The sequence below is a fragment of the Ruditapes philippinarum genome, unplaced genomic scaffold (genome assembly GCF_026571515.1).
Source record: "Ruditapes philippinarum isolate M1 unplaced genomic scaffold, ASM2657151v2 ctg3368_1_1_1_1, whole genome shotgun sequence".
Lineage (NCBI taxonomy): Eukaryota > Metazoa > Mollusca > Bivalvia > Venerida > Veneridae > Ruditapes > Ruditapes philippinarum.
In genome coordinates, this window is record NW_026854526.1 from 25829 (window position 1) to 50704 (window position 24876).

The 24876-nt window shown below is 31.5% G+C and overlaps 1 protein-coding gene across 1 annotated transcript; it reads left to right on the forward strand.

Moving 5' to 3' along the window:
* Window positions 1–1147: 1147 nt before the first annotated feature.
* Window positions 1148–23598, forward strand: LOC132740367 (ferroxidase HEPHL1-like). Its single transcript, XM_060728247.1, has 15 exons — window positions 1148–1434; window positions 6614–6861; window positions 8407–8619; window positions 9064–9206; window positions 9940–10124; window positions 14679–14785; window positions 15146–15326; window positions 16022–16302; window positions 16933–17144; window positions 17819–17969; window positions 18524–18736; window positions 20422–20656; window positions 21122–22059; window positions 22918–22985; window positions 23370–23598. Exons 1-15 carry the CDS (start codon window positions 1295–1297, stop codon window positions 23379–23381), a joined length of 3327 nt encoding a protein of 1108 aa, XP_060584230.1. The 5' UTR covers window positions 1148–1294; the 3' UTR covers window positions 23382–23598.
* Window positions 23599–24876: the final 1278 nt, after the last annotated feature.

The following is a 24876-nucleotide window of genomic DNA, read 5'->3' on the forward strand; positions in this document are numbered from 1 at the left end:
TGTAATATACAGGATAGGACACTTGGATCAAAAACCAACACAAATTTAAGTATCAAAACATGTTTCGCTTTATTCAGCTTCCTCAGTTGATACATAAAGGAAATGACGTAAACGTACAAAAAACGTCTACGTTAATAGACGTCACATTTGGCGCGTAAAAGAAACGTTATAATATTACAATAAGATAAAACGTCTATTACTGTTTAATACAATAAAACATGTGCATATGTATGTATAAACGTAATTTTTTATATAGCATATATAATTTTCGAAAATAATTACATAAAATAACTGGATCAAAAGATACATATATTTTCATAGAGAAACTAGGCTAGTAAATAATTACAACGAGTATGAAAATAACAGTAAATGTGAGAGTTTAGAATTTCGAAAAAAAACGTGCTTTAATCACGTGTTAAAATTGTAAAAAGGGAGATAATAATTTAGAAACATCGTTATCAATCAGTATATCTTATAAAGGTTATCAAATAAAATGAAAATTATCTAAATGTTGTAATATACGAAATTGTAAACAGATACGTAACATATGCAATTGAGTGGGTATTTTTCACCTCCGAGTCTTGTCTGAAGAGACTACATTGTTTTATGAAGTTTCATACCAATTAATTATCTGCATAATGACAAATTATTAGCTCACTTTCAGTAAAAAAATCATATTTATCGGTCTTTGGACGTCATTAGAGCTCATTCAAAAACAGCGTTAAACAATATTAACGTTCATGTCAAATGACGATATAAAGCAAATGTGATTTACTGATCTATCGCGATACTTGTAGTTTAAGTTGACATAATTTTCTATATTGCTTAACATACAGAATTTCATTAGCTTGACAATAAATTAATCGGGACAACTTATCATTTCTTTTAAGTCAATTAACGAAATTGTAATAAATAATCGCAATTTATTGAAGAGCCTCGGACAACTGAAAACACTCAATGAATCTCATATAAATAACCATACGGAGTGGCCTGAATACTAACCACAGTAGTGTCTGATGGAGTGGACTGAAAAGAAATCGCTTGCGTGAAAAAAGTTATAAACTGTCATTTGTTTATTATTTCTTCGTCATCAAAATCTGACGAGTTTAATATGATAGCTTTAACACCAGATCACAGTTGTCATAGTGGCGCACGTGAAGCGCGTACGGCCTGCTTGAATAAAGTACTGCACATTATCAACCTGTGAGCAGAGCTAAATGTGTTATTATAATTAATTATAATAAATTAAGTTTCATATGGTCTCATTAGCATGACATTTTGCTGAAATATAACAATGGGAATATCATGGATTTTACTTGTTTCAATAATTGCAAAATTGTCGTCTGCTATGGAACGCCATTACTTTATTGCAGCAGAAGAAGTTGCTTGGAATTACGCGCCGTCTGGACGAAATCTTGCCTCTGTAGACAATGAGTATGTATAATGTATAATGTTTAGAGTTAAGCAACTATGGTGTTGTATTAGTCGGGGGTCAGCGTTCATTTCTTGTTCAGTTTTGTATTTTCATTCAAACAGTGTCTTTCTTTATGTGTTCATCTATGCAATTTTACCGGTTCCCTTTCGGTAGCGTTTAATTAATTAAAATCATGAACTTTTTTCTTATGTCTCCGCATATATTTTATACTTCTAACAGTAACAGAAATTTAAGATGATCGCTGTCTGAAGTATTACACTTTCTCCTCTCTATCAAAAATCTTGCCGAAAAAAATCTTGTAAAATTACTTTTTCAACAATAGTTATTCGAACTAGCATAAAAACCATTGTATATTCTTATCGTGTTGCTTTTTTAGGTTTTCTTAGTGTTAAATGACAAGACACATTTTCCTTAACAACTAAGGCACACATTCAAAGTTGTATACTTGTCATTTACAGGTGATAAAAATCAAACACATTCCTCCATCAAATAGCAAAATGTATATCTACTGTACATGTATATTCACTGTAAATTACTTAACCAGTTTACTGTACTGAACTTGTACAAACACCAATGGACGGCTCTAAAAATAATTCAAATCGTTTCTTATTTTATTCTAAACAGACAAACACCTTGTGGCTGAGGGGTTGCCTTTACGGGTTGATGCATTAAAATTTGCAGCCACCGTTTAACCTTGTATGATCGTAAGAGGCGACTAAATAGGTTTCTATGCAAATCTTAGCTCCAACAGGTGCGATAGTTTTGAACCCTGATGTTCCTTTTAGGTTGTAAAAGCCGAGGTTAGCCAAAATCATCTTTCCTGTTTCGGCGCACATATGACCTTAATAATGTTGCTGCGCCGTAAAACCAAGCAAAGAAACTAAACAAAAATACTATAAAGCAGACATTTTATTCATTGTGCTAGTTATTTTCACTATTTTATTCTTACCTTTTTTCCTTAATGTAACCACTTTATATCAATGTTTTTTCTTCTTTTTTATTGCCGTCCTGATAGTGTTGGAATAATGCAAATTTAATAAACTAAGTATGGCAACTGACAAAATATACATAAAGGTTGTAAAACAGCTGATATTTGCAAATTATATTGTATAAAATACTTAATATGATATTCAATTCTTTTTACATTATTAATGTCATATGCCTAAATATACTACATTTAGTTCTAACATACAGTAGATAATGTTGACTTTACTTTAAAATATATTTTTTAATGCACCCAGTTGTTATCATAATTTATGTCAGTACAACATCGTGCGTTATGTTACATGTACTACATTGCTTAAATATAGTTTAACCACTAACACGCCCGTTTAACTCACAACGAGTGAAAAATGTCCATCGGTAAAAATGTTGTGAGCAACTTCCGTTCCTCGTTGTGAGCACCCATCTATGACGTGTGAAACGATAAACAAGGTGAGCTTTTCATAATTTTTGAAGATTACAGACATTTATGTAAAAATATCGGAATGCAGTTAGCTAGCGATGTGTTTTCTGAGTATGCACATATAAAGATATTGCCTGTTGGTGGACAATTTGATGGAAATACCGTGCGACGGAGTCACTCGGGGTAGCTGGAAAACTGGAGACAACTTCTCTTTGGACCTAATTTAACATTGAAAACGTTGTTCTGGTGACGTTTTGTGCATTTCTAACCTAAAACAGATGCCCACAAGTCTTCAGCGTGAATTATTATCTGAAAGTTTTCATAGAAACGGAGATATACCCTTTTTGCTTTAATCCTCGTTGTGAGCACCATAACCTCGTTGTGAGCAAGACAAGCGCAGTGCGTGTATGGTTTTAATATGTAATTCAGATGGTGAAAATGTAATGTTCAATCTACCAAAGCAATTAAAACGTTTTTGCACAGCAGCATTTCTTTGCAAGACGTTGTGCATACCCCAAAGGAAGTCATATTAGTTTTGACCTGTCCGTCTGTCAGTCTGTCAGTCATTCCGTCCGAAAACTTTAACATTGGCCATAACTTCCTTATTAATAAACGGATTTGATTCATATTTGAACACAACATCCCTTAGCATAAGACATTCCTACGGACCTGTTTTTTTTACCTTGACCCTTGAATGGCCTTTACCTTGAAGGTCAAATTGTCCAAAAACATTTAAGATTGGCCATAATGTCCTGGCATAATGTTTAGGCACAACACCTCTTTGGACAAGGCCTTCCAACTATCCTATATTCTTTTGACCTTGACCCTGAATGACCTTCACCATGAATGTCAAATTGTCCAAAAACTTAAAAATTGGTAATTACTTCCTTATAAGTATACGGATTATACTCATATTTTGACACAACACTCCTTTAGACAAGACCTTCAAACTGATTTGTTTTTTTTACCTTGTACCCTGAATAACATTCTAGAACATCCAAAAACTTTAACATTGGTCATAACTTCTTTATAAGTAAGTGGAATTAATTCATATTTGGACACAATGCCCCTTTGGACAAGACCTTCCAACTGACCTATATTTATTTCACCTTGACCTTGAATTACCTTCACATTGAAGATCTAATTGTCCAAAAACAAATAATCTATCTGGTCCATAAATCAAAGGGGCATTTCAACTTACCTTGACAGTTCTTGTTTTATATACCTTGGTCAGTCTTCAGCTCAGGATAAACACACGTAAAAAAAAAAAAAAAAAAAAAAAAAAAAAGAAGAACTATTGCAAAGAAAAACTATTGTACAAAAACGTTTTGATTGCTTTTGGTAGATTGAAAATTGTATTCTCGCCATTTGAATTACATATTAAAACCAGACAAGCACTGCGCTTGTCTTGCTCACAACGAGGTTATGGTGCTCACAACGAGGATTAAAGCAAAAAAGGGTATATCTCCGTTTCTACGAAGACTTTCAGGTAATAATTTACGCTGAAGACTTGTGGGCGTCTGTTTTAGGTTAGAATGCACAAAACGTCACCAGAATCGACGTTTTCAATGTTAAATTAGGTCCAAAGAGAAGTTGTCTCCAGTTTTCCAGCTACCCCGAGTGACTGCGTCGCACGGTATTTCCATCAAATTGTCCACCAACAGGCAATATCTTTACATGTGCATACTCGGAAAACACATCGCTAGCTAACTGCATTCCGATATTTTTACATAAATGTCTGTAATCTTCAAAAATTATGAAAAACTCACCTTGTTTATCGTGTCACACGTCATAGATGGGTGCTCACAACGAGGAACGGAAGTTGCTCACAACATTTTTACCGATGGACATTTTTCACTCGTTGTGAGTTAAACGGGCGTGACTAATAAATATGACAATAGAATACATTAGTCAGCGTTATAAATCAATCGAACAAATATTTACTTATTAAAGCTTTATATGGGCTATGATTAACATTCTGAATACAGATCTATACATTGTCATGTGTACAGTATAATCATCAATTGGTACTCTTTAAGTATTTGATAAATGTACTGAATTAAACACTACAGTACATGTAGTTTTGCATTGTACAGTTAAGGGATAGGCGACGAAATGATCACAAAGAATACCTCTCAGTTATCAATACAATTAACGGTGTCATGACAATGTTTCCAAATGTAATACTAGTACTTGTTAGTCAATAAAGCGGTTCCGGGAGCGGCTAAAATAACTTAAATAAAGCTTTCATTAAACAGAGCTAAAATACAGTTGTGTTAAACTATTGTGCCCTTTGATCCACACGTATTAATTTCTGAATTCATTTCAATCTATTTCGGTGAATAATGATAATAAATAATAATAATAATAATTATTATTATAATAATAATAATAAATAATAATAAGAGTAATAATAATAATAATAATAATAATAATGAGAATGAATCTTGATTTAGAGAATGTATCATACAAAAGTCCTGTGAACGTTGCCTTTGCCTTGTTGATCTTTTATAGAAAAACGAGCATATGTGTTCTTATTTTCAGTACGTCTTCTGAGTTAACAATTCGTACAAACAAAAAATCTCAGATATATATTACTTAAATGTAGAGCTAGAATGTTTTCATTCACTCACACGACTGGCGTACACTCCTTGTAATCATAGTACTTATAGAATAACTTATAATAATAAGATAATAACAATTACAACAACAGCCACATTATAAAGTGATTTCAGGTTGCATTAAAATCTTCATCATGTACCGAATTATAATATAAGAAACTGATTTTTACAGCTGTTTTTGAAAGATTGTAATGTCAAAAAACATGGTTTGATAGTAACTTAAGAGTGATTTTTTATCTGCTTGATACTGACTTTTTGATAAACATTTTCTTGTTTGATAATGTGTGTTTATCTTTTTTCTTTCTTTTAATATTGATTTGTTTTAGGAGAGGCGGCTCTTCTTTTTAAAAAATGATTTTTGATTTTAACTCATGAATGATAAGCAATATATTACACCGAACGATGCCTAAGACTTATTTATGACTATTACTGTAAGAAACAGTTAAAAAGTCAGTAAATAGCCTTATTTACTTTTAAACATAGTATCTATATATATTACATACACATTATTCGGAATGACAGAAACATTGATAGCAAACTTAACAAACACAACGAAAACTAATAATACCGTTACTAAAATCATATTAAATTTGGAGGTTTCCTTTTGTTTTTAGAAAATGGCCAATATCATAATAATATCGTTACTTTAATAACAAAATGTGGATTTCTTTTTCGAAAATGGCTTTAAAAAATGACAATGTCTTTAAAAATTATCCTATTTACAGGAAAAAAGGGTTACCAAATAGTACAAAATTGAACGTGTGGAGTCTGTGGTGTAAGCGGGTTAAAAAAAATTGTTTGCATCGTTTTGATCACCCGACTGCAAATGAATGGTGTAAGCCGGATGCTTATAAGAATAATGATTCTCATTGGTAAGCTGGGTCCCCCGCCATAACGTTTCTTTTATCGACCATCATATAAACCGCTATTGATGATAAAGCTATAATTTACGACTACCGCTGTTAGAAACAACCAAACATAAGATGTGGTTATGGTTAAATTGTCAGTGAATGACCTTATTTATTTTAATATTGTATCTATTTACAACAAACACACTATTCAGAACAACAGAAAAAATGATGGTTAAAAATTAATGAGCACAGCGAAAACCTAAATGTGGGGGAATTAAGACTTATATACTCATTTTTTTAGTGCGTCCCGGGAGAAGATTGACCGTCGCCAAGATAGAATAGGCAGTACATACAAGAAAGCCGTATTTCGGGGATATTCGGACAATACATTCACGAAACCACTTCCGCGTCCGGAATGGGCCGGGCTTCTTGGACCACTAATCAAAGCAGAAGTAGGAGACGTTGTGGTTATTCACTTCCAGAATTGGGCTACCGGAAGCAACTTCAGTATTCACCCTCATGGCTTCTTATACAATAAGGCAAATGAAGGTAAATGTAAAACTTTACACTACCGTACAGTAAAAGTTTTTACATAATGGCTGAATATATCATTTTAAAAAAGTCATTTTAAGTATGACATGTTAATATTTTATCTAAATAGTTAAGTGTGCATTCTATCTAATGTTTAGAATCAATGTCTATATCGCTACATTGTAATAATCAAATAAACTGTCATGTATATTTATATTATTGTATAGCAACGAGTGTCTTCACGGATTATGTTGTGTAACAATTATAGTATCAACTATAACAAGTCTTTTAAAGAAAAAAAACTAATAAGGAATACATAAAAAACAAAGATATATAATTTTACAATTAAGCAGCATTCTTGGTTGATATACAATCCATTTATTTGAAAAAGGACTTACTTGATAGAAAAACAACACTTTTATGTTAATGATATGACATAAACGATGCGGTGAGAGCTTAAACCAAAACCAGAAAATAAGATACCAATGTTAAGTTCATATTTAACTAGAATATTTAGGTTTATAATGTATTATGACAAAAAGTCGTATTTGAAACAAAGGAATATTGACAAAAGCCCTTTCATCCCAAAGCAGCCAGGGGATAATGGCGTCCATCAAATTTGCAAGGAAGATAAACGTACTTCAAAGAGAACAAAATGCCTCAAAACAAAATTTATTTGAAAAAAAAATGAAAAGAAAAGAAACAAATAAATAAAGTTTCTACAGCTGCAATATATTAAAACAAAATCAATCAATTAACAATGTTTTAAGTTTTAGAGATACATGTATTTATGGTCATAGCAAAAAGTTTTACTTTGAATGTCTAGAACAAAATGCAACTGATCAATATTGATACAATGTTGTTTTGTATTTTCTTCTTGCATTATTTTGTTATTGCAAGAATAATGATAATATCTTAGGAATTGCAGTACAGGATTATTTGAATACTGACATTGAAAGCTTTACTGTCAATCAATATAGGTTATCTTTTTCTTCCACATTAGGCTGGTGTTTCCATTAGTTTTATCCATGCCGGAGATTTCAACTGGCATGCGGGGTTATCGTTCAATCAATGGGCATGGTACCCTCAGGATAGATATTCTGATACGAACCGTAACATATGACATATATTATTATAATTGCGGTAACTTCACTACAACTCCTCTAACAAAATATTTTAATTCATACAATTCAGACATATAATTAACATTCATTAAGAGGTCCCTTCATTCTGATGTTAATTCTTATACATTAAATACAATATTCTCAAAACTTATTTTCGAATAATATTAATTCTAAAAATGTTCGTGTACTTTACCATGAATAAATAACATTATCATTATATTAGTAAGACAGAATAAAATAGTGAGTATTGACATTTTTATGTAGAAGAACTCAATGTAATTGATTGAGGGTTTTTGTCCACTCAGGAAAAAAAATGATGGTAGGGATTTTGCTTACCATGGCGTTTTGTATTCAATGGCTATAGTCCATTAGCTATTTTGTTGTTGTTGTTGTTTTCACTCTAATACAACAATTTCAAAGAATGTTTTGCCCATTTAAGGTGCTCTGTATATCGACGGAACGAGCGGAAAGGCTAAATACGACGACGCCGTACCACCAGGTGGCAGTATAACATATATATGGCATGCTGCCAAAATTCACGCGCCAACACCTCAAGATGACAACTGTGTAGGTTGGGGTTACCATTCTCACGTGACTTCACCGAAGGACATCGACACTGGCCTTGTAGGTCTAGCAGTTATTTGTCGAAAAGGTATTTTCTTATATGTCACACTAATGCAAATGTTCATTAGCCGAATCGTCGCAACAATGTGTATGAAAATGACGTGTGTATTCACTAAAGTCCATTTAATCCTTTGTCAATAGAAATACACTTCTACAGCTTCATTATTTATGTACAGCCAAAACAATAGAAAGCAATCCAACTTACAAAGAAACTCTACAGAATGTTTTATTTAAACACTTTATTTGCATTCCTGAAAAATGATAAAATGTTTGTGTTTCATTGCATCCTGTTGATATGTCAAAACCCTTAAAGAAATATACATACATGCATTCTTATATGCCAAACTGAAAGGAGTTAACATGTAGTCTTGTGGCCGAATAAATCTGAAAAAGTACATAAAAACATTGTATTATATATAATAGGTTAAACTTAAGTTGGCATTTGGTTTCAGAATGTTTTTGTCTATATCAGGAACACTCGATCACTATGGTAACCGCATGGATGTAGACAGGGAGCTGTACCTGTATTCAGACATTGCAGACGAGAACAAAAGCTGGTATTTTGATGACAATTTAGGTCTATGTGGCAATCCACAGTTGTGTAGGCATCTAAAGGTATTAGATTTTTAAAATTAAGATTTTTAGTATTGTTAATAAAAAAAAATGTTAACTTTTAAATGGAAGCTGTTAAGTTGGCTAAAAATTATCAAATGCAATCTCAGTGCCAACATCCTGCTCTGTTGGCGATGCGATAAAAATACAAGACAAATGTATTAATGGAATCCATTATTTAAAAGAACTTCTCGTAAACTTTAATGTATAAGTTAATAAATATCTTATGAGATATTATCGTAATATAACCTGGAATAATAGGCTTATGTTAAAAAAGCATCTTGTTGAGAACGCTTGCCAACTAAAACATAGACCGCGTGAAATTTTGTTTTTCAAGAGCAGACGAGAACTGGTCACATGAAGCCGATAACAAAAGGCCAATGTCGTATTTAAGCGCCAAAATTTCTCAACATACCGAATTGCCTGACTGAGTTTTAAGATATAACATGTACATGTATATTATAATGAAAATTTGCAATGTGGTCAACTAGCAGTATTAATTCTGATATGACTGTATGGCGTGAAAATAAGTTTGGCTGTATATGTTCAGTTCCATTATTGTAGGTTATAAAGCTGTGTGCCAGTGCTCTTTTTCTTTACAAATGCATTCTTTTTTTTTTTCATTGGAAAAAAACAAGATACAGTATTATTTAAGTACATGTTACATGTAATTATTTTCAAAGACATTTTAAGGCATATATCAAAAAGATTGATAGATTCATGTTTGAATTTATAGAAAACTCAAGATGAAAAATTCAAACTTAGCAACGAAAAATACCACATAAATGGGTATATTTATGGTAATTTGCCGGATTTTAAAGTATGTGAAGGGGAAAATGTCGTCTGGTATTTTATGTCATTGAATCTTGGAGTTCACACAATGCATGCTAACGGACAGACGATGGTTATAGAGAAAAAGCGGTAAGCAATAAGATTTTTTATATATACGAATACCTTATCATAAAGTGGCTTTTATATTGTTATTTTGATACGTATATAGGTTCCAATCGGGTAACTAGTATTTAAAATGACACATATATCGTTAACCAGTTTAGTATGAAGTAATAGATTATGGTATTGCAAAACTTGCAAATGTTCACCACTTCCAAAATGAAATTTAATGTTTTTATTATGAATTAAATAATAGTTGTCTTTACTATGTGGCGTTACTGTAAAACCATTCTTATACGACAATTTAAGCGCAGATCCGACAATTTATGTAGTGGATGGGCAAAACAAAGTTATGTCCGTAATGCTGTATAGGGCTAGAAGCGAGTGTTAAAATGGGTGCATTTGAGAGATTATGCTTGTTTACAATTTAAGATTGGCGTTACAAACATAATGATCAACATATTTTTTTAAATTAAGCTTCTGTCAGATGTTCTAATGCACTAGTTAGTTGTCACCATGTCTCCCTTCTCTCGGGGGAAGTTCCGGGGGAGAATAAAGGGGGAAGTCAGTTTAACAATAAGCCTTTCCCAGCACTGCCGGATGCATGCATTCGCTGGGTTTTGTTTTGGCCCAAAAGAACAGGAAATATGCCCAAGCCTCATAAAGTTGTCCTATGTGACTTTATCATTCATCTTGTATGTATTTATAAAACATTAGACAATGTTTTTACATAAATTATCGATAAAAAGCACGCATGAACTTAACATCTCATTATGCAATCGACACCATTTTACATTGATTTATTGAATAAAATTGAATAATTAAATAGATTTAAATGCTTATTAGACATTAACTTGACAATACAATTCAAATCATTCAAATCATTCATTTATTGACTGTATTTAATGCATGAATATTTTAACCCAATGTTTAACGCGTGTAAAATGCAGGTTAGTATTCGATTACTCAAGATTACTAGCATTCACTTATAATTTGTGGAGATTATAACCTGGTTCAAGACCCAGATCTAGATTATCATAATTATAAATCCAAAACTAATAATATAAAAGCCAGAATTTTTTTATTGGATATTATTAAAGATAAAGATCTTATTGACCCTTTTAGAGAATTACATGGCGAAATTAAAAAATTTACATGGAGGCGTACAAATCCTATACAACAGGGGAGATTAGATTTTTTTCTTTTATCAAATGATTTGTATCAGTATGTAAGAAAATGTGATATTGATGTGAGTTATAAATCAGATCATTCAATAATATTTTTAGATATTTGTTTTTCTCATATTTGTCATGGTAAAGGTTTGTGGAAATTTAACAATGCTTTATTAAATGATATTGAATATTTAAAAATTATAAATGAAAAAATTGATGAAATAAAACTTCAATATTGTATACCAGTTTATAATATAGACTATATAATAGATACAAAAAATAAAGACATTAACTTTACAATCAATGATGAACTATTTTTAGAAACACTTTTGATGGAAATAAGAGGTAAAACTATTTCATATAGCTCCTATAAGGTTAAAGAGAAAAATAATTATGAAAAACAAATAATGGAGGAAATATCACTCATAGAACAAAATTTGACAATTGATAATAAAGACAGACTCTTACATTTACAAAATGAATTAAATCAGATAAGACATAATAAAATAAAAGGTTCTATGATTAGGTCAAGGTCACAATGGATTGAATCTGGGGAAAAACCTTCTAATTTTTTTTTTGAATTTAGAAAAAAAATATTGTGCTGAAAAAAATATTCCTTTTTTAGAAATGGATAACGGAACATTTATTTATGATCAAAAAGATATACTCACACATACTTGTTGTTTTTATGAAAATCTATATAAAAAAGTGAACTTGACTGATGAATCTGTTATTGATAGAGAATTAGGAAATTGTGATATTACTACACTGACTCATGATGAAATGTTAAAACTAGAAGGTGTTCTTACATATGATGAAGTTTCTTTTACATTGAAAAATATGAAGAATGATAAAAGCCCAGGTTGCGATGGATTTACGGCTAACTTCTTTAAAACCTTTTGGAGTAGAATTGGTCATTTTGTTGTTAGAGCTATAAATTTTGCTTACAGAAATAATGCTTTTGGTAGAAGTCAAAAACTTGGTATAATAACATGTATTCCAAAAGAAAACAAGCAGAAACATTTTTTGAAAAATTGGAGACCAGTAACTTTATTAAATGTAGTCTACAAATTAGCATCAGGTAGTAAAGCAAACAGATTAAAAGGTGTTCTAGATATTTTAGTTTCAAAGGATCAGACAGGATTTATAAAGAATAGATATATAGGAGAAAATACTAGATTATTGTATGACATAATGAAATTTACAGAAGATAATAATATACCAGGTTTAGCAATGATGATAGATTTTGAAAAAGCATTTGATACTTTATCTTTTACATTTATTGAGAAATGTCTTTCATCTTTTCATTTTGGTCCTATGCTTAAAAAATGGATATCTTTGTTTCTATATAATACTGAAACTTGTGTTATTTTAAATGGGTTTTTATCTAATTTTTTTAAAGTTGAACGAGGCTGTAGACAAGGCGATCCAATTTCCCCATATATCTTCATTTTATGTGCAGAAATATTAGCTATAAAAATTAGGCAAAGTAAAGATATTAAAGGTATTACAATAGACGGTGAGGAATATAAAATTTCACAATTTGCAGATGATACATCACTTTTATTAGATGGTTCAGAAAAATCACTAAATGCTTCTTTAAACTTGTTAAATACATTTTCAGAGATTTCCGGATTAAAAATAAATTTTGACAAAACCAAAGTTATCTGGATAGGCTCTTTAAAATATAGTACTAGATCAATTAAGACAAGATGGAAACTTACATGGGGTGATACACAGTTTAAATTGTTAGGTTTAGTATTCGATGTTGATTTAGAAAAAATGATAATCTTAAACTTTAACGAAAAACTACAGAAAGTAAAAAATAGTAGTAGCCACTGGAAAAAGAGAATGTTAACTCCAATTGGAAAAATTACTGTTGTTAAATCAATATTGCTTCCATTATTTACCCTTTGTTTTACAAGTTTACCAACACCTAGTACTGTTTATTTGAAGACATTGAATGACTTATTTTATGATTTTATATGGGAGGGCAAGGCAAAAATAAAACAATCAGTAATTACTAAAACATACAAAGAAGGTGGTTTAAATATGACTGACATTAATAGTTATGTTCATAGTTTAAAGATAAAATGGTTTAGAAGGTGTGTTAGTAATAGCAGCAGTAAATGTTATAAGCTAGTGAATACATTGTTTGATATTGGTAAAGTTTTTAACACAGGTAAAATGTTTTGTAAAGTAATTATCAGTAAGATTAAAAATGCTTTCTGGATTGATGTTTTAAAGGCTTATATGATGTTTATTGAAAAACTTTCTATAGATAATATAGAGCAAGTATTACATATGCCACTTTTTTACAATCATAATTTTTTATCTGGGAACAGATATATTTTCATTCAGATATTGTATGATAAAGGCATCAGATTTGTGAAAGATATTATTAATGAACAGGGTAATTTTGTAGATTTGAATTATTTAGAACAGGTAACATGTAAACAAGTGAATTTTTTACAATATCATAGTTTAAAACAGGCAATTAAATTTTATATGCAAACGCTAAATATGATGATTTGTAATAACTTGTTTAATGTTCAATACCCTATTATAAGTTGTTATATAAAACCTATTTTGTTCATGAATAGTAATAAGAAATATGTATATGAAACTTTAGTTAAGAATTCAGATTTACCAACAAGTCAAGAAAAGTGGAACACATGCTTTATAGGTGATCACATTAATTGGCATTTAATTTATAGTTATGTTTTCCATTGTACAAAAGATTCATACATTCAGTGGTTCCAAACAAGAATTATTCATAGAATTATTGCTACAAATTCACTTCTGTTTAAAATGAAAATTGTGAACAATAAAATGTGTACTTTTTGTAATTGTTATGAAGAAACACTTTTGCATTTGTTTTGGGAATGTCACAAGATTCAAGGCCTTTTTCAATATCTGAAAGATAACACACATAATTTTGAAGAATGTTTCAACTGTAAATCAGTTATTTTAGGTTCAGAATCTAAAGATTTTAAATATGACATTTTGTTTTTAGAACTAAAAAGATATATTTATTTGTCAAAGCGAAAAAAAGTGCTACCCACATGTATTGGTTTTAAAAATAGTCTTAAATTAGCATGGAATATTTATAAAGATACAAACTTGACAGAAGATGAAAATAATAGATGGCAATTAGTAAGATCTTTAATTGAATAAACTACACTGACATACTGAATTAGATAAATAAATTTAACCTGATAAAAAAAAAAAAAAAAGATTACTAGCATTCTTGGCAGTATAATCTCTTATTTACTTTCTTACTAAGGCTGACTAAATATTCAACAAGTTTAGGGATTCTTTTAAAATATAATGTAAATATACACACACTCATTCACACACACGCTGCATGAATTGTCTAAATTTGATTTCATACAAAAAAATTCTCTTACAGAACGGACACTGCAACATTGCAATCTGCTAGTTTTTATTCTGGTTATATGACCCCGATGAACCCCGGTAGATGGCTTTTCTACTGTAGAAATCTGTTTCATTACACAGGTACATGTATACAATTCATATGTTTATATTATACTTGGATGGCTAAGTTTCGAAATCGACCAGAAACAAGAAAAACAAAAAAAAACAAACAACAAAAAACATTTTGTCAACTATGAATTTTAAATATGGGTGTGTGTCGAGGATTGCCAAAAAGCGTAGGATTGCCGGGAAATGTCGATTGCAGTGTATAAATAAGTTATTTTTGGTGGTCACGAGAAATATAAACAATATCAATTACCGTAATAATAATGTAATTGTAATAATAACAGCAACAACTTAAAAGTAAATGCTATTATCAATTATCATCGGATGAAAATATCCTATATTTAATAAGAAAGTATACATTATGTTTATTTTCAGAGGGAATGAGAGCATTCCTAGCTGTCAAGAAATGTAAACCTCGTAAAACATTGATTAAACCATTATATATCGACATGAAGAAAAAGGTGAAAAAGATCATTCCAAGGACGAAAATATACTATATAGCAATAGAAGAAGTCCTTTGGGACTATGCTCCAGGAGTAAACGCAAAGAAATTTCCGTAAGTTATAATCTGAAAATAAAGTAACGTAACACAATACTCGGTGCCATGTAGTAATTGACATAAATTAGAAGGTTATTTACTTGTTTCATACACTTTAAATATTGTAAAACATTCATTTGTTTAAATGCATTGATGTGGCTGTGAAAGTTAACAATTTTGTAGCACAATTTTTTAGCATTTATTTTTTCATACTTCATTTAATTGCCCATGCTATTTTTCCTACGAGACTCTCTTGTTTAAAATAATGATGAACATTATGCCCCAGAAACAAATGAATTTCTCCTTCGTGAGAAAAGAAAAATATGAGCTTTGCAAAGTTTGTATAATGTTTTAAAGCATGGTATATGTAAATTATAAGAAGAAAGTTGCATTGAATGTGAAATTATTCGTCTTCGTCATAAAAATATAAGCTAAGTATTATTTTGACTTTCATACAAAATACTAAATGACTATATAACTGTGATAGTTTTCAGAAAGCAACAGAAATAAAATATGATTCAGGTTATTGGACAATGAGTAACCTTTTGGAAACTATATCAGGACACAAAATTTTTGAGAAATAAAAATAATGCATTATTTCTGAGGCATAATTGGCCTTTAAATACTATCCGACGGATTTTTATGTATTCCTGCGGAACATTGTTCATTTACTGATTAACAGAATGAAATGTACGTAAGGTCTTGTTTTGTAGAGGTGCTGACAGGTTCTTGCAGCAAGGAAGGCAACGGATTGGCTCAGTATACAAGAAAGCAGTTTATCGTGCATACACAGATAAAACATTCACCATGCCTATACCACGTGGAAAGCGAGAGTTGCATTATGGTCTAGCTGGTCCTCCTATCAAAACTGAAGTCGGTGATCACGTCATCGTTTACGTTATGAATAGAGCTTCGAGACCATATTCGTTTTTGGCCAATGGTGTGTCCATTTCAAAAGAGAACGAAGGAGCATTTTATAAAAACAACCGGTTTGGTAAACAAAAATTATTAACTCCTTCTAGATACGTTTGAGTACGTTTTTCAATCTTTTATTTCAAGATTGATCGATTTCAAATTGTATACTTTTATGAGCATTCAAACATAGCATTGTAAGCATTAAACGTGATATTTTTTATTATAAAATACAGAAGAAAATATATGATCGAACAACGAAGTTTTGAAGTATTAATTATTATTTAAATTAAAACGATTTGAATCTCTTAATGAGGAATTAATTACGAAGGTCATTTCTCAAAATACAATCGCTTATTTGAATTGCACATTTTATGTATATATATAATTACATGTATAATGAAATAAGATGATGTTTTAAAATTAAACTATATTTATTTTAATGCATGCGCTTCCTTGAAACACATTCATTTGCATTTAGTATATAACTAATAATAACTACTTCCTGAGATCGCAAAAAAAGGTACAAGTTGAATAGCGTCGATCAGATTGCAATAAATGATACAGTGACCGGTAGAAAAAGGTACTTGTAACTACAATAACACAATGTGCAATAAATGATGCAGTTATTTCGTTTCTACAATGCGATAATGATTTATCATATTTGTTATTTGTATTTTATTATCACAACACTTTTGCACTTTTTCTATAGACAAGCTGGAGACGGGTTATGTTGTCCGACCAGGCAGAGTTCGAGTTTATGAGTTCAATGTACCAAAGCAGGTAGCACCTACACCATTAAACACAGATTGTATCACATACGTGTATCACTCTGCAGTTGACCTACAAAAAGATATATATACCGGGCTTTTTGGTCCACTGCTCGTATGTAAACCAGGAACTCTTTCATACAAAGATAAACAGGTAAACATAATAACACATCTTGGTTAAAATCTTAGCGAAACAACAACAACAAAAATTCTTGTATATGACATTTATGTAAAAGTAAACATTTTAAGTTAAGATTAAGATAAGTACGTAGCTGCATTAGTCACTGACAGTAAGGGGAAATTGAAATGTAGAAATGTCTGAGGTCACAACAAAATCTCCGGTTATCACAGCAATTGCTAGAAGTCTTTTTTTTTCTATATTACATCCCATTACTTCAACAAAGACATTTAAGAATTTAACATCAATGTAAGTTAAGCATGGTATTTATTATTTCAGTAGTCTTAAAATGAATATATACTTCATATACTTCAAGCCGGTGCTGGGGGACAGTAGCTTGCACTTACCTCTATAGTTCATGAACAGGCTCGATCAAACCGAGCCAGCAGCGCATTTTTTCCGTTCCGGACGTTCTTTAAGATTTTCGTTTTTTAAACATTTCGATATTACTGTCTACAATTTAAATTTGACTATTTAACTATTAGATTAAAAGTACTCTGTACATACAATGTACAACTATTAACTGACACAATACATTAAATATACTAAACAAATTATAAATATATGAAGCTAAATTTTATCAATGTGACATTGTTTAATCTTTTCTTGTTTTAATATTGTAATGATTTTCTCCTAAAACGCCCTGTCAGGTCGGCGTAGATCGAGAGTTCTATCTAAACTGGATGGTAATTGATGAAAACCTATCCTGGTATATTGATGACAATATCAAAGCTTTCACAACACAACCGTATACAGTGAACAAACAGGATCCACAGTTTCAGTTGTCAAATAGGATGAGATGTAAGAAAAATATTGAATATCTTTCCAACGGATTGAATGACATCGGGGTCTTTCAATCTGAACTACTCTAAAGACCCTATTGGCAGTTGAAATCATTACAAAGAAAAAAAGTCAAGCTATATAAATGAAAGCAAATATGAATAGCCATGTAAAATTTTAGAGTTTATATAAAAAGGCCTAGTTTTCAAAGGTATTTTGTGTTGCTCTTTTTTGTAGTTTGTAACCCATTTAACTTAGATTGCTGACAAAATTTTCAAATTTGAAGCGAATTTATATGCTGTTAACTTAGTTTAAATATATAAGATAACTACGATAAAAGTATCTATCTATCATGATTTATGGTGAGATATACAAAGTAATTGCTAGGCATTTATAATAAATGTTTGCAAAAAGTGTCTACGCTAGATAGATGCCGACCGCATTGCTGCAATAAGCATATTTATGTAGGGGTCATCAAGTATCTGGTATGTGTTAAAAAGTCTTTCTTTCATACTTTATTATTACATGTGTTTTATTTTGAAGTTTGTATACACTTTTTGTTATCTTCTTCACAGCAATTAACGGGCGTACTTTTGGGACGCTTAAAGGATTGGACATGTGTTTGGGCGATCGTGTCTCGTGGCATATGTATGGTTTGGGACAAAGATTCGATCACCATCACTTCAGTTTTGAGGGTAACAACTTCCTCCATGAAAATCGTAAGCTTGATACAACCTCTGTGTTACCTGGTACCGGACAAACTGTATCAATGATTACTGATCAATCAGGTATGATAATCTGATAGTGGTAACCGTATTAATATAACAGATGTAAGCTTATACACCATAATTATGACAGTATATTTAGAATATATTTTTTCAGTCCATTATACAACGTGAACAATTCAAAAATATGATACTCCTATTATACAATCGCAATATGCCTTCATGTAATAGGTCCAAACAATCTCATGTTTAATAGATGATGTTTCATAACGTATTTATGTAAGTTCATCATATACATAAATTTTATAATAAAAACATGAAGTTATAAGTTTCAATAAATTATGTAAAATTTACACGTTACGTATAATATTAAAATTTTGAATACTTTAGAAAATCATATTTTATTGGCGTCCGCGCCGAAGCACGACGCCCTTTAAAGAATGACAAAAGGCAGTTGCTACTTCTCGGACCATTTTGTCTGTCATAATAGCCGATCATTCCGATTGGTATGAGGAAAAATGAAATGTCGCGAAATGTACTATGAATAGCGAAGTGGAGAATTTCGCAATTCAAACATATTCAAATGAAATTATCTTATCCGTCAATTAATCGCGCCCTTCGGTTTTTATTAAGCATTTGGGTTATTATGTATGTTACTGCTGTACCTATAAATAGAAGGATGACCTTAACATTGTGAAAGTCCGAAAATCTATTTATAGAAGTAGTTTTAGATTAACGATACGGTCATTCGTGTCGCGCTATACGAACTGGAGAATTTTGCAGAAACATGTTTAAACAATTAATTGCACTCTTTATAAATCTATAGAAAAAATCTAAGTAGGCCATTTTTACGAATTGTTATATCATAGTATTATCATTTTGAAATTGTATTTTCCGTAGGTCTCTCGGTATTCTTTTTTACGGCCCTGATTGCACTTATGACATTTTTACCGTAATTATTTTAATATACCTAGTTCATAACTTAAAATGTCGCTTTTATTTTGACGCTGTGCGACAGTAAACAGGTCTTGCAGTAATATACTATAAAACATATTGGCTGTTCAAGTCTCTTTAGGTAACAGTTCTATATTTTGTTTGAAGGCAATCGATTTTATTGTAGTTTGTGTGGAATGTTCATTTGCCGAATATTGTGACATTCTAACAACAGAAACTTTCGTATGCAATTTTAACATGAGTTGTTATGGGTTTATTCACACTGGTAGGTCAGACGAGGTTTATGAAGTAATTCATTAAAACAGTAGATTGACCTCCCGATAAATCAATTAACAAACTTTGTTCATTTTGACTACTATTTTGTGTTTGTTCCAAAGAAAATTACACATGAACTTGAAATTTTATCAGATAACCAATATTAATGATAATATCCAAAAATAACCTCTATATAATATACTTAATAAACTTATACCATATAGGCGGGTATATTTTTGATATTATAGACCTGTTTATTTTGGAGATTATCGTTAGTATTGATATAATTTCAAGTTCCGTGGAAAAACATTAATATTCTAATCTCTATAGCATGCCTACCAAAGTTCATGATGAACAATGTCTTTTGTCTGTCCATTCATAATTGATATACAATTCTGGTAAAAGCCAATTAACCATTGAAAAGTTTATAAGAATATCTGGTCATCAGATGTCTACTAGTTTATCTTCACTTGCTGCATTATTTGCTTGGACGCCCTTTGATGCTTTGCATCAATGCTTTTCTTGTTTTATATTAAAAGGTAAATTATTACTACGCACTGGACAACTTGCGTTTGAATCAGAAGGACTATTTGCTTGGTATAACGTCATGGTGTGTACGGGGAAACCCCCAGCGAAGATTCGTCCGCCGCGTATTATACCAATGGTGAAGGGAGTAATACGTCGGTATTACATAGGTGTTGTAGAAGGTGACTGGGATTATTGCCCGGACAAAATAGATCCGATAACCGGTGAAACTCTTTTTAATCCTGACAAGTAAGTCGTTTTTCAGTTTTGTAGAGCTATAGTTTTATAATTGAAAAATAACTAGTAAGAAAGAAACCTTGTCGCATTCTATATTTTCAGCGCTGGTGGAATGGTCCGATGGTTAAAGCTGTCTGAAAGTAAATATAAAAATAGCGATATTGATCACCTCGATCTCTTCGCAACTTAAACTTTTATAAAGAGTGTTTGTCAAAGATAAAAGTGACATCAATCGAATATGGTTCTACATTATCTTGTCGTTAACAACTAGAAATAAACGTATTTCACAAATCAATATGTTTTGTTTTCTCAAATTCAATTGTTAATTTATAGTTTTAGAAAGTAAAGCAGGAGACACAAGTTATGTTTATGGTCTTACATCTAATCGTAGTACACCCTCCCTACTACACCTAATGAATTAAAATAGTAATGTAAGTTAACTAACTAAAGTATTCAATTGTTTCTATTTCCAATCAGACCGGCCTACAAATATGTCCGAGACGATCCGATGTTTGTTGGGAGCATTTATTACAAGGCAATCTACAGAGAATTTACCGACGAATCTTTCCTCCATTTAAAAAAGAGGAAACCTGAAGATGAGCATCTAGGAATGTTAGGACCATTTATCCGCGGCAATGCTGGGGATACTATTGAAATAGTGCTAAAGAACTTCGCTAAATACCCTTACAATATTGTTCCAAGAAACGTAGTATTTAAAGATGGCGCACCAATCACGTCAGCTTTACCGACAATGCCAGGTAAAACCCGTATATACCGTTACCTAATTCCGGAAAGATCCGCCCCTCTCCCAAGCCAACCAAACTGTGTTGGTACCCTGTACGCGTCTCGAGTTACACCAATGAATGATACGTACAGCGGGTTGTTTGGACCAATGGTGATTTGCAAACCTGGAGTACTTGATCTTTCTGGGAGGAGAACCGATAAGGTAACAAAGGAGTTTGCAACTGCCTTTGTGATTGTGGATGAAAATAGAAGTAACTATAGAAACTTCAATTTTAGAACTCGAGCTCCTGCTAGAATGAACACATCAAATGTTGAGTTTGTTAGAAGTAATAGTTATAGTACTATTAACGGATATATCTACGGTAATCTAAAAGGACTAGTATTTAATCAAGGCGAGGAATCTGCGTGGTATATATTTGGACTAGGGTCTATTTTTGGTATCCATACTGTGCATTTCCATGGTCAACTTTATTTACGGACAGCTTCTTTAACATTGAAACGAGATGTGCTAGAAATATTCGCGGGAACTTACGAGACTGTTGAAATGAGGGGATATAATCCGGGTACTTGGTTGTATCATTGTCACGTGAGCTTGCACACAGCCGATGGTATGAAAGCAGTGTACACGGTGTTACCAAGAAAAACACCAATAAAAAGAAAAATCACTTTTGGTATGTATTTCCTTCAGTTGATAAATATATCAGAATATGCACAAAATTACATATTTTTGCTCTTTCATTACCATTCGCATTGTTGTGTAGTATTTTGAGGTTATTGTTCATTGCTGAGAACAATACTGAATTCTAATGGACGAGTACCTAATTGTTAAATCTTTGTTACACGAGGCCCAGCTGAGTCCAATAGAGGATTTGCGTACGTGTACGAGTCCAATAGAATATGTAAGGTATTCAACAATGTATGATGAACTCTTTTTCACAACACCAATTCTATAGGAAACAACAGTAAAATTAAAGAAACCACTTTAAATCAATGTTCAGTGTTCTCTTATTATATTAAAGATACAGTTACGACGTGTACAATATGGATTTTATATGGAACATTTGGACTTGGAAAATGAAAACGATGCTAAATTCTGTTCAATACGGATCTGATATGTTTTTTTAACTTAGCCAGTGATAAGAGACTGAATGAAGTGCATTTAATATGCAATTGATACAGATAATTTGGACTCGGAAAATGAAACCGAGGCTATATATACTTATCAGATTCGATCCAATAATCATTTATTTTGGAATATGACGTAGGGCAACTGCACGGAGATAGATCTATAAGATATAAGATAGTAATATAATATTATATTAATTTCATAAATTTAAAAATGTTGATATCCTATAATGTTTATGTGTATTCTAAGCTAAATGAGGGTCTATTCGCCCTTTCAGGCATTGAGAGTACGGACGACCGATGTCGCAATAAATGTGATTCTGCTATTCAGTATTAAACTTTGACTACACATATATATTGGTTTGAATATGTTGTGGGTTAAGCGTTATTTGATTTTATTACAGGAAAACATAAACAATTAGGAACTGATTTTGGTATCAAGACTTTTTCGAATTTGAAAGGATTCCATAAGGTATGTGTTGTTCTTTTTTTTTCCTGGTGGTGTTAAGGAAATTTAGTGACTTGCTTACTTTATGACGCCAAATATACGCAATGTTTCTCTCCGTGCATTATGTAATTTATTTAATGGCGCTTACTACATTTTGTATCATCACAAGACACATGTGTTGCTAATATGACTGTATTGCTATTTTTCTACAGATACAGTATATTTTTATAAAGTAGTCAGGACTATCGATTCTATAGACAATAATTTGAAACGGTCGTTCAACGTTTTTCTATCGAAAAAGTTAACAATTTTGCAGCGCGTTTTCATTCTTTTATTTTAGTTGTTGTTAAAAGACATTATAACGTGCTTATGTTTAAAAGCTAGTTTGAAGTTATTTCTTCTTTCCAGATTGGTATATAAATACCTGAGCATCAAAATGGAGGAGCTAGGGAATGGCTATAATATAATTTAGTTTCTTAATTTAACACTTATACCTTTGTTTATTAATGATATTCATTAAATATGCATTTTATAGTGCTACTCGACAACAGACATAAATAAATAAATTATTAATCTTTAAATCACCTTTAGTGTTATATCTCAGTGTTCTTTTTAATAAATGGACATACGAAAAATTGTACATTGTTGGTTAGACCACTGACTGTCACTCCCGAGGTTCCGGGTTCGATCCTGGGTAACACCCTTTGGATTTTTCAGAAAACTTTCAGTGTTTCTCACCTATATATACCGAAAGGTACACTTGTAAGAAACCCAGGTAATCCTCGCATACATGTATCAGTGCTATACACTGGGCATGTAAAACAACCTGCAAGGGGTCTATTCAATAAGAACTAGGAACTTGTTTCTGGATTCCCTTGTATCTCATAGCTCTCTCTGGACACTGCTGAGGTATGGACCCTACTGGAAATTAGTGCTTGCACTTTTGTAGCTTATCCTTGACTGGTGATCAGTAATCAGTATTTTTTAAATTAAGTCCTTGTGATGACATATAACCAGCAAATAGCGTCACACAATCAGTCCATCACTAAGTTATAACGGTACCATGATAATCTTCTACTAGTGGTTATAAAACATCTCTATCTGTGCATCATAAATGTTATAAACCGTTTGTTTTGTACAACTGAAACAAATTGGTACAATTTAAGCCATCATCTAATTGGACAGGCGATTGTTGTCTAATCGTAAATTGTCTCTCTGTCAAGTAAAAACTTTTAAATGACGTGGGGATTTCTTGAAATTTACATGGAAATATTTGTATTTATCACGATTGACTTTCAAATCCCTTTGGGCATAAAATTGCAACGTTACAACATAGGCAACAAATGCTTGATATTTTAACGCCAGTTTTTTTTTTGTGTTTTTTTTTGTCTCATTACTTAGTAATTTGTGACATGCGATAAAGTAACCATTTTTTTGTAGTGAGAATCCCGGCTATTCCAGCCCTGTTGGAATCTAAAAAGATTCTTTGCCATCAGCGACGCCAGGTCGGCTGTTTAATTGTTGGTTACTCAATTTACGTATTTTTAATTTAAACGGACTGTTCAAAATTCATATCTAGACAAATCCATTACAAATCAAAGCACAGAAGGCGCTGAATTTGTTTGGGTCTCAGAATGTCAGAAAGGTGAAGATTGTGAGATTATAAACCAATTTGTTTGTAAAGTGTCACCAAATTCTGTTTCCAGTGTTATAACTATAGTAAATTGGCTATAAGACTAATTGCAACACTGATATTCAATTCAATGTTTATTTGGCTTAATCAATTAAACCTCTCGTTTCTAAAGCGAGCGTGTAAACCCCTCGACCACGGGGAGTTATAAGATAACAGCCTGAAGAATACCATATTATTCTTACTTAGAGTTTGTAACCCTTATTAATTTCGAAATATTTTGTT

Excerpts from the sequence above, each read along its gene's own strand:
- LOC132740367 (XM_060728247.1), top strand. The coding sequence starts at position 1,295 with ATGGGAATATCATGGATTTTACTTGTTTCAATAATTGCAAAATTGTCG. Across the intron at positions 9,207-9,939 it reads AGTTGTGTAGGCATCTAAAG|AAAACTCAAGATGAAAAATT; the intron begins GTATTAGATTTT and ends TTGAATTTATAG. Across the intron at positions 10,125-14,678 it reads ATGGTTATAGAGAAAAAGCG|AACGGACACTGCAACATTGC; the intron begins GTAAGCAATAAG and ends ATTCTCTTACAG.